Source organism: Neltuma alba, unplaced genomic scaffold, assembly GCF_004799145.2.
Source record: "Neltuma alba isolate B1F8T4 unplaced genomic scaffold, ASM479914v2 tig00004255_pilon, whole genome shotgun sequence".
Classification (NCBI taxonomy): domain Eukaryota; kingdom Viridiplantae; phylum Streptophyta; class Magnoliopsida; order Fabales; family Fabaceae; genus Neltuma; species Neltuma alba.
Window position 1 is genome coordinate 46,893 of NW_021633623.1, and position 15,616 is coordinate 62,508.

General features: G+C 35.5%; 2 protein-coding genes across 2 annotated transcripts; one reads left to right on the forward strand and one right to left on the reverse strand.

The window, feature by feature from the left end:
- Positions 1-705: 705 nt before the first annotated feature.
- On the forward strand, positions 706-4,906 carry LOC114744074 (uncharacterized). Its single transcript, XM_028932258.1, has 7 exons — positions 706-831; positions 915-1,125; positions 1,617-1,771; positions 2,286-2,503; positions 2,877-3,480; positions 3,922-4,428; positions 4,504-4,906. The coding sequence occupies exons 2-7, from the start codon at positions 950-952 to the stop codon at positions 4,614-4,616; spliced, it is 1,773 nt and encodes a 590-aa protein (XP_028788091.1). The 5' UTR covers positions 706-831; positions 915-949; the 3' UTR covers positions 4,617-4,906.
- A 935-nt stretch (positions 4,907-5,841) lies between these two features.
- Positions 5,842-14,235, reverse strand: LOC114744075 (long chain acyl-CoA synthetase 4). Its single transcript, XM_028932259.1, has 19 exons — positions 13,776-14,235; positions 13,325-13,388; positions 13,124-13,213; positions 12,592-12,648; positions 11,990-12,038; positions 11,750-11,826; positions 11,584-11,623; positions 11,402-11,496; positions 10,418-10,585; positions 10,088-10,198; positions 9,921-10,008; positions 9,678-9,744; positions 9,355-9,430; positions 9,137-9,254; positions 8,342-8,587; positions 8,094-8,233; positions 7,052-7,234; positions 6,817-6,936; positions 5,842-6,042 (listed from the first exon to the last, which is right to left on the reverse strand). The coding sequence occupies exons 1-19, from the start codon at positions 13,925-13,927 to the stop codon at positions 5,995-5,997; spliced, it is 1,989 nt and encodes a 662-aa protein (XP_028788092.1). The 5' UTR covers positions 13,928-14,235; the 3' UTR covers positions 5,842-5,994.
- Between the last annotated feature and the right edge of the window lie 1,381 nt (positions 14,236-15,616).

Below are 15,616 nucleotides of genomic sequence, written 5' to 3' on the forward strand. Positions count from 1 at the left end.
TGTATCGCTGGCCCTTATAATCATTAATCAGTATCATCAATCATAATAAAACTCTGAACCAGCTATTTTATTCATAAACTATAAATTGCATACTTATTTAAAATAAAGATGTGCACTAGGCACACTTCTCATGTTGACATTTCGATGAAATTTGAACCGAGTAAAATTTCTTTTCTAAGTAAATTTCAATAACATTTCATTAATATACTTTTCTGATTATAAATATAACACTCATTTTGTGATATAAATTACACAATAAAATAGATTTTATATTTAGAATTAATATTAAAAGAACTGGACCATTTTGATCTTATTGTGTGTTCATATAAGGGGGTGGAAACCCCGGCCAACAAACGGGTCCGGTTTTGGCGCTCATTAGGTGATGAGCAACATGGACCGTCCAGATCTAATTTGGATGGTCCAGATTTAATGTTTTTAAATAGAAAAATTATTTTTTTAAGGAATAATAGTTAAAAGATTATTTTTATTTTTTATTTTATACCCATTAAAATAATTATTTTAAAAAAATGAAATTAAATTTGAATGGTCTAGATCTGGTGTATAAAATAAAACTCATTCCCCAACAAAATTTAAGGGGGCAAAAAGCGATACCTTTTGGTGTATAGAAGAAAAAAATCATTGCGCAACATAAATTTGGACTAGCCAGATTCAATTGAGCCCGATTATTGAGGCCCAAAACTGTTCGGGGCTCCACAGCGGACTGCCGGCCACCTCCAGCGGCCAACGGGGAAAAGTGGTGTGTTGCAGAGGGGAGGCTTCGAGATTGAGATCCTCAAGTCAGATTGAGGCGCCATTTTTTCTGCTTCCTGAGTATCTCCCTTTCGTCTTAATCTACGTTTTATGCCCACTTAGGTAGCTGCGTTGCTTAGATCGGAGTGGACGGATTTGTGCAGAGGTCAAACGGGAGTTATTTGGGGAAAGCACAGAGATGAGCACCCATTTGGATTTGGTGACACTGTGCATGGAGGCCGCGTGTGAGAGCATAGAGAGCGTCGACAAATGGAGAAGGCAGAGGCGTAGTCTGGAGCGCTTGCCCTCTCCTCTAGCCGATGCTCTGCTCCGCCGCCTCCTCAGCCGCCGCCTCCTCTACCCTTCCCTCCTTGAGTATGCCCCTTTTCTCAACTTTTATTTGCTTTTGAAGGTCGATACATAAATTACACTCCGCATTGGATTCCAAAAGTCTCTCTTCAGTCATTAAGAGTTGTAATTTATGTCAATATGTTTTAACTTCTGCCATTCCTTTGCAATGTGAAATCGATGAAACGATAAAGCTATTTAGTTTATGCGTTCTGTTTGACTTTAATTGGTGCCAATCCAGAAGAAATGAAATAAATGTTCTAATTGAGATATAATATGAGGAAATAATGATCCGGCGCCGGGCTTTCTGTCGTATGAATATAACCACAATTTCCAATAAATACATTATCTACCTCGCCCTTTGATTGCTAAAACGAGATGAAAACACAGAATTTTATTATGCTTCATATTTGGAGATGTTCGTTTTCTTCTCTTATCACTAGGCAATGCATGTTTTGGAAAATAAGATTGAAACTGAGTTATTTTCCTATCCAAAATTCCATTTTTCCTATTCGCAGAGTTTTCAAACACAGTGCTGAGGAGATTGATGTCAGAGGCGAAAACTCTGTGGACGCGGAGTGGATGGCATATTTAGGTGCATTTCGCCACTTGTGTTCCTTGAATGTTGGAGGTTGCCATAGAATCACCAGTTCAGCCCTATGGGCCATTACAGGTTTCCTTAATAGCTCTGCGTTGTAAAGAATATGAAGCTATCATATCTTTCGGGTCAAATGGTTAAGCGGTAGTTTATACTAATTCCGGTCCTTAATATAAGAGCTAGTTGACTAATTTAAGTAGATTAAGGAAATTTGTTTAGTTAGTTATTTGTAATATATAGATCTTGTTTTTCCTAAAATACCTTTACTAATCAAGTGTATTAGCTAGAATTATTATTACTGTAAGGACTATTTTGAAAAAAAATGGATAAATATGAGAGAGTGGACTGTGATCTTATATTTAGAACTAAAATAAAAGTCAAACAAACTTTTATATTAAGGACCGGATGTAGTATTAAAGATATTGAACTAAAGATTTACTCTGAACGATTGCTGAAATCATATTAGAAACATTTGTTTAATATGCTTATCTAATAAAGGGGAAACTTTGTTAATATCCTATTGATTCGTGCAAAAGGGGTGACTGCTCGACATGCATGACTGATCCTCCTGATGTTTTATCGGTTTTAGGAATGACTAGTCTACAGGAGTTGGATCTTTCAAGATGCTCGAAGGTCAATGATGCTGCTATTAAGCACATTCTTTCCTTAACAAATTTGGAGAAGTTACACATTGCTGAAACTGGCGTGACAGCCGGAGGGGTCAAACTTCTTGCATCCCTTAAAGCCCTGTCTCTTCTTGACTTGGGTGGTTTACCTGTAAATGATGTGGCCTTAAATTCTTTACAGGTAATTTTCTTTCAGTATTGGATTGATCCAGAAAATCAGGCATTGTAGCATGAGCCATTTACATGTATTTCTAAGAAACTGGTATGTTACTTTTTGATGGACCATATGTTGATTTTGAGCCCAGCGTGTTCTGGACAAAATAGTTTGTTTTACATTTTATTGTCTTTCCTGCTTAGTTTTGATTCCATATTCCATTGCAGGCTTGGGTTTCTATTATACATTGTTTGTTTTTCATTGAGCATGTATTATATGCTTTACCAGTTTCTGTTGGCATTTATCATCAGTAGTGCCAGTTCTCAAATTATAAATATAAGCATAATCGTCTATTCACTTTTTAATCTCACCTCACTCTTTCTTTTTACAACTATATCAGGTGCTGAAAAAGCTACAATACCTGGACCTTTGGGGTAGTCAAATTTCAAATGAAGGTTCTGCCATTCTGAATATGTTCCCCAAGTTAAGCCATCTAAATCTTGCTATGACCAGTGTTACAAGATTGCCTAATCTATTATCTCTTGAATGTTTGAACATGACTAATTGCACTATTGACTCAGTACTTAAAGATGGTAAAGCTCCTTTGGCAAAGCTTGTTCTTTCTGGCGCTACGTTTCTGAACGAAGCTGATGCCTTATTGCATCTAAATACTAACTTCCTATCTTTTTTGGATGTATCAAATTCTTGCCTTCACAATTTCTTCTTCTTAAGTAAGATGAGAGTAATAGAACATCTGAATCTCAGCTCATCTATGATTGGAGATGATTCAATTGAAATGGTTGCTCTTATTGGTGGAAACTTGAAAAGCTTGAATCTCAACGGTACTAGAGTTAGCTCTGCTGGAGTGGGAATTTTGACTGGACATGTTCCCAGCCTTGAGATTCTGTCATTATCTGAGACACCAATAGATGATGCTGCCATCTCATATATTGGCATGATGCCTTCGTTAAAGGCTGTGGACCTGAGCCATACAATCATAAAAGGTATGATCTGTTTGATGTATTTGCTTATGTTTAAGTTCGTGTTTTGCAATATATGCAGTGGCTTAAATATTCCTCTGATCCAGTTGCATCAAGCTGATAAATAGCCTGATATCTGTAGCCATTTGCGGTGCTCTGCTCACATTATCATTCTTTTCAAGTTGATAGGTAGAACCACTGGAAGTGTTGGAACATTTTTGTTTATCCTAAGCATTGACTCGGTCTGAGAATTTTTTTTTTTTATCCTCCACATTTCTTATTATGGCCCTTTTGATGCCTTTATTTCTGCTTTTTAACTTGGAGGAATAATATTTGTTGTTAGTTTACATAACCTTGATCAGATAGTTTCTCTTACCAATAGTGATTTAACAGTGGTGCTGCTTGCTCAAGGTCTGTCTTCTCGTTACTAGATCTTTAAAATTCTTTTCTGTGCTTTGGACTCAGGATTTATGCATCAGGAAGAGACTCAACTAGATGCTTCTCTCTCTCTGACAGCCCTACAGGATCTTAAACAATTGGAAAGGTTGAATCTGGAGCGCACACTTGTTAGCGATGGAGCTTTATGCCCTTTGTCAAGCTTCCAACAGCTGAGATACATCTCTCTGAAAAGCACTTCGCTGGCTGACATTTCCCTATATTATTTGTCAACAATTCCTAAACTGATAAGTCTTAGCATATGTGATGCCATATTGACAAATCATGGACTTGAAACTTTTAAACCTCCGGCGACTTTGAAATCAATGGATCTCTCTGGCTGTTGGCTTTTGACAAGAGACGCTATCTTATCATTTTGTAGAATTCATCCTCAAATTGAAGTAAGACATGAATGGGGTACCGAATTGCCTAATGACCGAAACACGCCTGATCGGCCTACTTCATCTCGATTGCCTTCAAGGTCTGTGCAAGGGATGAAGAAGAAAGAAACCATGGCCGTGTCTCCAAGTTTTATAGGTAATTTTCTTCAGACCATCTTAATGTGGAAGCGTAGACAACCGTATCTAATTAGTTTCATTTGTTCTGAAATAGATCAAAGAGTGAAGTATACTAGAGACGAGTTACTTGCATTGCAGTCCATGTCCTTGGTCAGTGCGTTTGATGACGAGAGAGACACTGGAGTGTCTGAGAAGCGATTAGAGTGAGGTGGGCCATTTTTCTCCCAGACCATTGTATATGTTCGTGGCCTTTATAATTTTGTTCTCTCTGTTCATGTTTGTATCTGCCGCTGACTAATCTGTAAGCATGTCCGCTGTGTATGTAACCCGGTTCAAATTAATTTTTTTCTTGTCATCTTAATTGAGCGCTATTAGTATGCTTGCCTCTCAAGTCTTGATGAACAATGGGATTGTAGATTATATCCTTTGCTGTCAAGTTTAACAAAGGCATGCCTTGGGACCCGAGCTTCCTCTTAAATGCATGATTTGTTTTTATTGAACGTTGAATGTGTCAACTTCAGGACGAAAATTCTCATCCCAACGAAAGATGCCCTATTGATTATTGAGGGATGTCCCGAATTTACAAGGTTTTTAATTGCAGCAGTTTCGTTATCAACATTACGAAGTACCACATCGATTTTTGCCCCAGGGATGGGTTACATGGAAGCAGTCAGACAAGCAATTCAATTCAATTTCGCCTATTATTCGTGTTTCGCTAGTTTCTGGGATCTGAGGAGATGAGATGATCCTATTATGATTTCCAAGTAAACAATTAAAAATGAGACCTTGAACAATGTCCCGTTTTGATCAAGTGCTTTCGGTTTCTTTTAATATTTATAACAGGATTAATACCATTTCTGTTTTCTGAAATTTGACTTTATTTAAATCCACTTAAAGATTTTTAGTTTTTTTTAAGGACTAAAAGCATCAGTTTCAGGCTTTAGAGGTCAAAACCATTCGTTTCATATTTCAGGAATTAAAAATGATATTAATTCTGTATAATATTAATGTAAATTTACAGTGATTGTTATAAAATTACTTTTGTTTATTACCAACCAATTGCGTCAGCCTATTAAACTTCTCACACTGATATTCAATTTAACAATTTTTTTTTTGGGAAAAATCACGAAGAATAGAAGTTCGGCGCAAAAATAGAAGCCAAAACTTGAGATTACTCGTGTTACCGTCAAACCATAGCTTATACATTTAGTACTTTTAGACTGTTCACATATTTTTGCTTCGGTTACAAAATAACCCTAGCACTACAAATTTCTTCTCTTGCAATACATAATCGGTTTACCTGAACGCAGGCATATTTTGGAAGAGAATATAAGAATTTATTTATACCATTTCTTTGTCTGTTTTTTTTTTTCCGGTCACCCATTCTTCTGTATAAATACGTGTTTTGTGAATTCATTTTTATAAATCCTGGTTAACAAAAAAAGAATTCATTTTTATAAACACAGAAAATCCAATTGGAAAGTATAGAGTCTACACAAGGAAATAATGATACAAATATACTGACTAGTCCATCAAGTCTCCAATCAAATTGCAGACAGCAAATAATCTGAGTTGCCCCATGAGCCTAGGCTCTGGGTTTACTTCCACTTTTGTACATGTTATCAATGATATTCTGCACATGAAAGGAAATTTGTCAGTGCTCTCAAACTTTTCCTTCTATTTGCCTCCCAAATTGAAACTCCGAAGCAATACCAATAACATAATGGCTTAGTTTCAAAGCCTACAGATTCATGCACTATTATTTTTACAAATTACGTGTTTATGATCTATTCCCCGTTGCGTTAGCATGCAATTAAGTACCTCTCATCTAATACAGAAATTACCCAGAGCCTAACTGTACCTCTCTAAATGTCAGGTTCACATCCCTGATTGCACATGCATTCAAGTTCACAGGCTTATCTGCTATGCAAGCATGTCGCAGATAGACAATCCTCACTTTCTATTTGTTCATCCATGAGCATCTTTGTTTTAAAGTACCATCAGTTTCTTCTTTATAATGACACATGCAGCCGTGATAGTGTGCCCCTATCATATCTTACGCCCTCTCAACAATTCAATTAAACCAAAAATTATTTCAAGTATGGTAGGTAACGGTATATTACTGACACGTAATAGCTGCAGCAGTAACAGCTGTTTACAATCATAAGTGTTTCCTTCCACTACAGGGCAATGCATAGTGTACAAACATGTTGGTCTGGTCAAACTAACTAGTCTTGGCTCATTCTGGCTTTTATTTATACTTTGCAGGGTGGTATGACTCAAACTTAGGAAAGGGGTAAAGCGTGGTGAAATTTCCAATTCAAGGAGCAAAACTTCAAAGATCAGCTCAAAAAAAAAAAAAAGGAGCAAAACTTCAAAGAGAAATCCTGAAAACACGAGTATCTACCTGGTAGTATTTGAGCATCTGGGGCCTCTTCTTCTTATAAGTTGGCGTGATAAGGTCACGTTCCATGTCAAATGGCACAGGATCGAGATGAACTGCTCTTATAAACTCAAAACCTTTCAACTGCCAAACATATTCAGGATCCAAGAAAGATTTTGTGCCACAGCATGTGTGAGTATGCGCGCTGCATGATAAACGATGACTGAAAAAAAAAAAATAAATAAATAACTTGACCAACCTTCTTTTCCTTTGCAATCTTTGTGAGCTCTTCAAGGATGAAACTTTTAGCTCTAGAATCTTCACACAGAGAATTGAAGTCCTTGGTTATACCATTTTCTTCTGCCCAACCTTCAAGAGCTTCTTTCTTGGGGTTAACAATTGCAACAAGGAAGGACTCAAAGCTGTTTCCATAGACCCATATCTGAAAAAGGAAGCACGACAAAGTGGATATATCACAGCATGAAAAAAGCACATTTTCAGCTCATTAGAGGAACCTGAATCTTGAAACTTGAATTATTATTTTTGCACTAAATTAAACCTGATGATATGTTTTTTGATCCGAACTAGGGTTGACTCCCATGCAATTAAATGAAACCCAAGATGTCCATAACTGATTAAGGCGTGTAAACAGTGCTATTCCTACACTTTATATATTTAATATTGACATTGATTGATTGATATTGATGACACAAATAATAGTAAAACCAAACGCTGAAGACTAATCTTGAATAGGACTGATGGTTATATTGAGACACAGAATCATGATACTAACTTATCATTTCCTGGTCATAGCCATGCAGTGGCTAATTAGGTGTTATTACTGTGGAAATAGATTTTTTAAAAAAAAAACTAATTTTAAATGCAGTATATAGATACATGATTAATGGTTCAAACAAGAAACAGCCATGTATTTTAAATGTTTGTGCACGCAAGAAAATTATCATGCTTTTATTAAGCTGCAAACAAATGGGACTCAGTTCGCTGCTTACATCAAGTTAAATCAAAAGACAGTCTCAGAAGTCATGAGAGGCATATAACTCTGCAGAATCACCGAGCACATGTAGTTCTTTTTTTTAAAAAAAAAAAAACAGAAAAGAAAAGAAAAAAAAAATTTCCTTCTCTTTTTCTTTCGTTTGGCCAATATTGAGCTCATGTAGTTTGAGCACATGTAGTTTGAACAGAATATATATCGCCTTCTATATATTTTTCCAGCTGTGTTTGGGAAACTTAAAATTATGTGCCAGAGGTCGAGCTCCAAAGCAGTCAAATTCAGGACTTACAGATTCAACAGCAGAAACTTGACTATAAATGTTCTCCAAGTTTTCAACGGCAACATATTCTCCTTGTGAAAGCTTAAATATATTCTTCTTCCTGTCAATAATTTTCAGGCTTCCATCAGGTTGCCATTCTCCAATATCCCCTGTTGAAAGAACATTTATGAATCAAATCAACAAAGTAAACCAATTGAACAGAGTATTCCCACATCAATTCTGGAAACCATTAAAAACAAAAAAAACAAAAAACTAACCAGTATGGAACCATCCATCAATCAACACCTCATTTGTGAGGTCTTCTCGTTTGTAGTACCCAGAAAACACGGTTTTTCCCTTAAGACATACTTCTCCTCTTGGTGTGCTTGCAAGCGCATCATATCCCATTTCAGGAACAGATTGTAGACAAACATCTATATTTGGCACAGGAGGGCCCACTGTACCAAGCATTGCTGTCTCATTTGGTAATGAGACAAAGGATCCTCCAAGGGTTTCAGTCAAACCTATTTTCATTGTGAAAAACACTCACTGAGATCCATATTATTATATGATGAAAAAGTCTAAAATATTTGATTTTCAAAAGACCCAAAAAGTGCATATTTTGATAGGAGCATATGAAGATCTAGTGCAAACAAATTTACACACGAAAGTAAAATAAGTCTCTTGGACACACACAGAGAAAGCGGCTAAGTCATTAGAAAAACTTCAATATGGGAAGAGGGAGCCAGGGAGGTCATCTTTGTTAGGCAGTACTACCATCATCAATGTATTGATATTTTTAACAAGCGAAAGAACACATTAATTGTAATGTAAATCAATAACTTATATGCTCCTGCAATATCCCAATAAAAAGACATAAGCCACTGTAGGTTCTTAGATAGCTGTATTTTTAACTGTAGAATAGATCAGTAAATAGACAACAGTCACAAAAAGATCATCATCGTTGACCAAATTGTCAAAGCTAGTCAAGCTTCAGAATTTTTTTAATAAACATACATCATCATTATCACCATAGTATGAGAAGTAAAGTTCAAGATTTTAACAAGAGATACCATATCCTTGTATGACATGTGCACAAGACACCACCCGGAGGAAAGTTTCTACATGCGTAGATAGAGGTGCCCCTCCAGAGAGAATAAGACGTACATTGCCCCCCAAACCTTGCTTTACCTGATTAAGTTTCAAGAACTCATTAGTTAAAAAGATATAGCAACATGTTTACAGTTACTCTTACTAATTGCGTGGGGACTCAAATGTATATTTCTGCTACCTTATTAAACACAAATTTGTCAAAAAGTGGAGCTGCATCTTGATTCTTTAGACCTTTCTTCAAGTTATTCAACTTGCTGCAGCCAAGTTTCAGAATAAATTAACAATAGACTGACGCAATTTCTACCAAGGAATCATGAATAATTATATACCGTAAGCAAAACTTTAACAAAAGAAACGGGAAAAAACTAGGCTAGATGAAATTTGTGTGAATGAACACTTCTTATTTCAATAATGGTGAGCCTATGAGGTGATGGCAGTTCATTACAGATTTATCACAGCTTAAGACTCAGATATAATGTCACAAAAACACATATCACTTACTATGAGTAAGCAAAATTAAACAATGTCTGCTTCAAGAAGCCTCCAGCAGAAATCTTCTGTGTCAAACCTGTGTATCAAATGAAGATTGAGATTCTTAATTCACAATTTTTATTGGGAAGGAAATGTTCAATTAAAAAATGGGAAAGAAAAGAGAAGACCAGTAACCTACAAAAAATTTATGTGGCTGTTTTTCCCTTGAGCATTTTTTTTTTTAACACCTACATAATCAGATGTTACCATTACCTGAGTGTACCCTCTCAAGCACACGGGGGACAGCACAGAAAATAGACGGTTTTAACTCCCCAATGTCTTCAATTAATAGTTTGGGATCCTACAATAATTGCATTATTGATGATTATGTTTAATATATTGGACCTTAATTCACTAAGGAGAGATATAGTGCCACTTACCCCACGCCAGAAACCTATTGAGCCACCATGCCATATAAATAGCTCTTCAATGACCCTATCAAAGATATGTGCAAGAGGAAGATATGAAATGTACACATCCTTCTCAGTCAACTGCAAAGCAAGAAAAATGAGGGAGTTGGGAAATGCAATGAAAGGATAACTGAAGACTGACAATCATAGTAACAAAACTGAATAGGAAAAGTCCCCTGAACACTAAAATCAGATGATCCATTTATCAAACATCAATGGAAATAAGTTACATTTCAGGATTTCCCTCTATATCCAAGTATTCAAATATGAGATAAAGAAGTTAGAGAAGAAATTACTTACTCGTTCATTTACCCTCTCTAACAGTCGTTTGACCCCAGCCAAGAAAGTAATAATGTTTTCATTGGATATAAGCACTCCCTTGGGGTCACCTGTTGTTCCACTGGTATACATTATTGTACAGATGTCACTTCTATTTTTCACAGGAAGATCAAAACTCTGATCATGACCCTGTAAGAAAGCTTGAATTAAGATTGGAAACCACAAAAATGTCCACATGAAAGAAGATGAGACATGATTTTCCACTGCTCAAGATTGAATTGAACTTTAGAACAAATAAAGTAGAAGATTTACACAGTCAAACTAGCTAAACAACCAGAGATTTTCATACAACAGCAGCAATAAGACTTATCCCACTAAGTGAGATTCGCTACATTGATTGCACGATACCACTCTGCTATATCAACAATTAAATCTTTAGATAAATTATTGACCAAAAAATTATTGAAAATTTCATTAAGTGTTATCTTTGTTCTTTCTCAACTCCTCTTCACAAGACTAAAAATTGTCACAGCCAACCTTTTCACTGGTGCTTCCAACGGTCTTCTCTGTACATGTTCGAACTATCTTAAATGGTTTTCTATCATTTTCTCCTTAATAGATGCCACACCAACTCTTGTGTGTGGTGTTATGAAGTTTATCTTTTCTTATATGTCCACACAATCATCTCAACATCTTTATTTCTACTACCCCAACTTTATGTCTTTGTTGTCCCTCTAAAGCCAGACATTCACTAGCATAACACATTGTTAGTCTTATAGCAGTTTAGTACTTATTAGGTACTTTTCTATCACAAATAATTTATGTAGCCTTTCTCCATTTGAATCATCCAGCTTGTATTATATATGTAACGTCCCCATCAGATACTATAACATGGAAATTTCCATATGCAAGAAATTTTAATCTCATATTTGATAGAAGATTCATATTTCACGTTGGAGTAACTAACACCACCAAAATTTTGAGTCATATAAACAAACAACCTACCACTTGCAGAAATTCATCCCATGAATATATTGCCAATCCAAACTGTTCAGCTTGCTGCTTTTGTTCAGCTGTAACCTTTCCGAAGCTCACAATTGCTAAACAAAGAAATAAAGGTGATCCAAAGCTTATTTCAAAAATATCAAGAAATGTAACTGAGAATTAAAGAAATAAAAGAGACTTACTCCTTAGATACTTTGCTGCTGTTGGAAAGGCCTTCAATAACTGAATTTTTTTGGGAAAAGAAAAAAGAATTATATAGAGTCTACCTTAGGATACATAGGAGAAAACTATTCCTAATCCTTGCCCCCGAAAAAAAAGTTATAACATGGATGAATATAACAGGAAAACCTCAGGAATCTTCTTTTCTTCTACAAATGTAATCGAGATCTCTGCATGGCATATAATAAACTCTATAGCCCCAGCACCTAAATCATACACATGACAAGAGTGTTAAACCCATAACAATTAGAAGCATTATAATGGCATGCATATAGTAAATTTTAGTTGCAAGAGTGTCAATATACTAAAATAAAATGTCCAGTAAAGCCATCACTGTGATCTGGAAGCATAATAATGGTACCCACATACCTAAGGTATCATACAAAGGAACACAATAAAGTCCATGAGCATTCAAGGCCTGCATTCATTTTGCAGAGTAAGTCAGAGACTCAGAAATCAATGAAACATTGCCCTTTTTCAAAAAATAATAATAATTGGAGAAAAGATGCTAATTAAGAAATACGTATGATGGTCTTGGAAAGGTGGCCAAAGATTCCTGCCACGTAAGCGTGCACCAAATAGTAGCAGTGGAATTTTCCAATGCAATGTATATATTCCATAGGAGGGTATCAATATCAATATATATAATATAAACCTATGTGAAGCTGCATTATTCATAAGCCATGAATAATGTAGCTCTTCTCAGACTTCATGTAAAACACATGGCTCACAATATAGTTTTAATATAGAAATGGTTAATTTTCCCTCATATTCAACATAGATGACGAACAACTAAGAACTCCTACATACACAAAAAGATGCTAAAATGAAAATAATGGTAAATATACAACAACAAGATACATACATAAATCAACATGTAAACACAATAGAAACCTTCGAAGAGCAGAGTAGGAAATAAATATGAAGAAAGGAGGTAACAAATAAGAAAAGAAATCTGAAATGAAATATACCTCCATGCTTATAATCCACTCTGGGCAATTGGCACCATAAATACCGCATTTTACACCCTGCAATATATAAATTTAAGCTTAAATATTGGAAACAGCTGTCAGTAATAGGTCTGCAAAAATAAGATACCAAAATCATGTATAACACAAGAAGACCACTTAGCCAAGCTAAAATAGTAGTCCCATAAAAGTGCCATGTATTTGAACTCAAGCACCCATGCTATCCTATAAGTGCTTCATTGTCAATCCATTCATAGAGGTTTCAGCTTTATCAAGTCAAGGTATACTTACAAAAAAATTTTACTGAGTTTAAAACTGTCTTAAATCAGTAAGGCATCATTCCCTTTTTTGGACCAAGAGTAAGGAGTCGTTCTAAATCATAAAAGGTTTTGCTTTGATAAAATTATGAGACAAAACTCACAGCATATGCTGATATTCCAAGGAGAGGATTTCAACTTAAAGAAGGCAAAACTTTTTAAACTACAGAGAGTAAATCATGTTACGTTTTGTGGTAAAAAGGACATAGATGACTTACTTGCCCATAACCACAGCTGCGGATAGAATTTCCAACCTTCATCACCAAGTCATATATTTCTTCATAACTTTGCCACTTGTACTTACCAGGCTGTTAAAAAGTCAACGAGAAATGAGCAAATAAGTGATGTCAGCCGGGATCACATGATGGCTGCGAAACTTGCAGAACACAAATTAATCTGGGCAATGAAGGGGAGTTTACCTTGCCATCTATGATTTCCCGGCGACCAAGCATTGGTTGTTTGGGATATTTCTCAACAGACATGCTGTCAAAGGACGAGACAGTCAGAACTACTATGACTGATCTTCTATCAAGTAGACTAGTACAAATCCCGGAGAACGTATCAAGTGATATCGAACCATATATCTTAAGATATAAATTTCACCTCGCAACTGAGAGCTATAGACTAAAGTTTCTGAAATAAAAAATTAATATGAGAACGAGCTCTAGATCTCCGCTTGGCATGATAATTACTCTTCAGAACATTATGGACAACTAAAGCCGACTTCTTCCTACTCTGTGCTTAGCTAATAGTAAATCATAGATAACATCATAGGAACGGCAAGAAGTAAGAACCCCTAAAGGCGAAAATATTTCTCTACTATGTTTCACATCTGCGAGAATAAATAAAAGACTAAGCAGAAAGCCTCACCGGAAGACATCCCAGCAACTATCAAGACCTTCGATTGGAGGTGGAAATCCATCTTTAGCAAAGACGCTACGGTACACAGGCCCAATAGATGGCCTCCCCTCCGTCGCTTCCTTTGCTTTCTCCACCTCAACAATATATCTCGTCTCCGCCATACCAAAAGATTACGATCTCAATCTCTCTGCTCTTTGCTTCCTCAGCTGCTGCTGCTGCTGCTGATAAATGGAAATAGATAGAGGGAAGGATAAATTAAGTCTTATATCGAAGGAAGTGGTTGAGGTAGGCCGGAGTGGCAGCTTCGGAATTTATCAATCTTTGACTATTGGATTTTTGTGCATATTTTATGAGGTGAATGACGGTGTTGAGTTCAGCCGCAGAAGAGCGGATGAAGAAAGCTTCCGATTTTGCTTGATAGTTGGATTGGTCAACGTAATCAGAAACGCATTTTTTTTGTCTTCAATTCTAACATTAGTAGCTTCCTTCCTTTCCGGTAAAAAAAATACTCCTCCGATCCTAAATATAAGACCCTTATATAAGAGTGTATAATGGTCTTACATTTAGGACCGGAGGAGTAGCTTCCTTCCTTAAATCCCCATCTCCCTCGCCGGTCGCCTTCTTTACATTTCCTCCCGTCGGGTCAATAATAATATACTCCTCCTGTAAGACCCATTTAACTAGTTTGATTAGATTAAAGAAGTTAGGTAAATTAGTTAATTATAAGAAAAATGACATATTTTTCTTAAAACACCATAATCATCTTTCTTAATACCCCATCTCCCTCTTCTACTTGATTATGGTTGAGGGAGTATTCATAGGGGTAATTTAGAGAAAATTGATAAATATGAGAAATGGATCTTATATTTAGGACCAAAATCAACTTAAGAACTGGGTCCTATATTAAGGACCGGAGGAGTATTATCGGTTTCTAGTATAAAATCTCTTTTCATTTTTATTTTAATCTTAAATATAAAACTCCAATCTATTTTATTTCTCATATTTATATATTTTTTCAAGATAGTTTTTTTAATAATAATAATAATTCTAACCAATATATTTGATTAGCAAGAATATTTTAGAAAACACAATATCTACTTGTTACAAATAACTAACTGAACTCATTTCTTTAATTTCATCAAATCAGTTAACTAGCTTTTATAATTAGAATAGGAGGTAGTAGTTCTTTTTGGTGCTGTAATTACTCACTTTTTACGCTAATGATATCGTTAATGGTATGACGTTAATAAAATTAACAGCAGTGAGCGGGGTCGCTGCTTTCTTCTTTACTTTAGTGATTTCAATTTATTTTTAATTAAGTTAATAATAATAGTAGTAATAATAAATTGGTTTACCGCCAAAAAAACAAAGTACGGGGGCTGAAGGTAACTTCTTTGATGGGGTTCCGTGGTTTTTTCTTCCGGCTCAAACGGTTGAGGAATATGGTTAAAGTCGGTACATCCAGGAATTAATTTATTGGAAAAACGAGTTTTCACATTTCTGTTCCCGGTGGGAAGGACCCTCTCCAATGGAAAAGCTAAGATTGAATTATTCATATATCTGAATTAAGATTATTATTAGCAATAAAAATCCTGCAATAATAATAATAATAATAATAAATATAACGTCATTTGTCCTGTGTGACACGGTTAAGGAAACGATTTTAGAGTTTTGAGCTAGCAACAGAAAAGAGACTTAGAGGGTGCTGAAATTCGTTGGCAATCCCATGGCATACCTGTTTATATAAGTAATTTTTTAATTATGATTTATAAAATAAAAAATAAATATAGGAGAAAAGTTTTTGTCTCGATTTATATAAAATGTGTTTATAAATGTTTATTTTAAATGAT

Coding starts and splice junctions, on each gene's coding strand:
- LOC114744074 (XM_028932258.1), top strand. CDS start 950: ATGAGCACCCATTTGGATTTGGTGACACTGTGCATGGAGGCCGCGTGT. Junction 3,481..3,921: donor GAGCCATACAATCATAAAAG/GTATGATCTGTT, acceptor CTTTGGACTCAG/GATTTATGCATCAGGAAGAG. Junction 4,429..4,503: donor CGTGTCTCCAAGTTTTATAG/GTAATTTTCTTC, acceptor GTTCTGAAATAG/ATCAAAGAGTGAAGTATACT.
- LOC114744075 (XM_028932259.1), bottom strand. CDS start 13,927: ATGGCGGAGACGAGATATATTGTTGAGGTGGAGAAAGCAAAGGAAGCG. Junction 9,431..9,677: donor TTTAATTTTGCTTACTCATA/GTAAGTGATATG, acceptor ACTTGGCTGCAG/CAAGTTGAATAACTTGAAGA. Junction 8,234..8,341: donor TGATGGATGGTTCCATACTG/GTTAGTTTTTTG, acceptor TTCTTTCAACAG/GGGATATTGGAGAATGGCAA.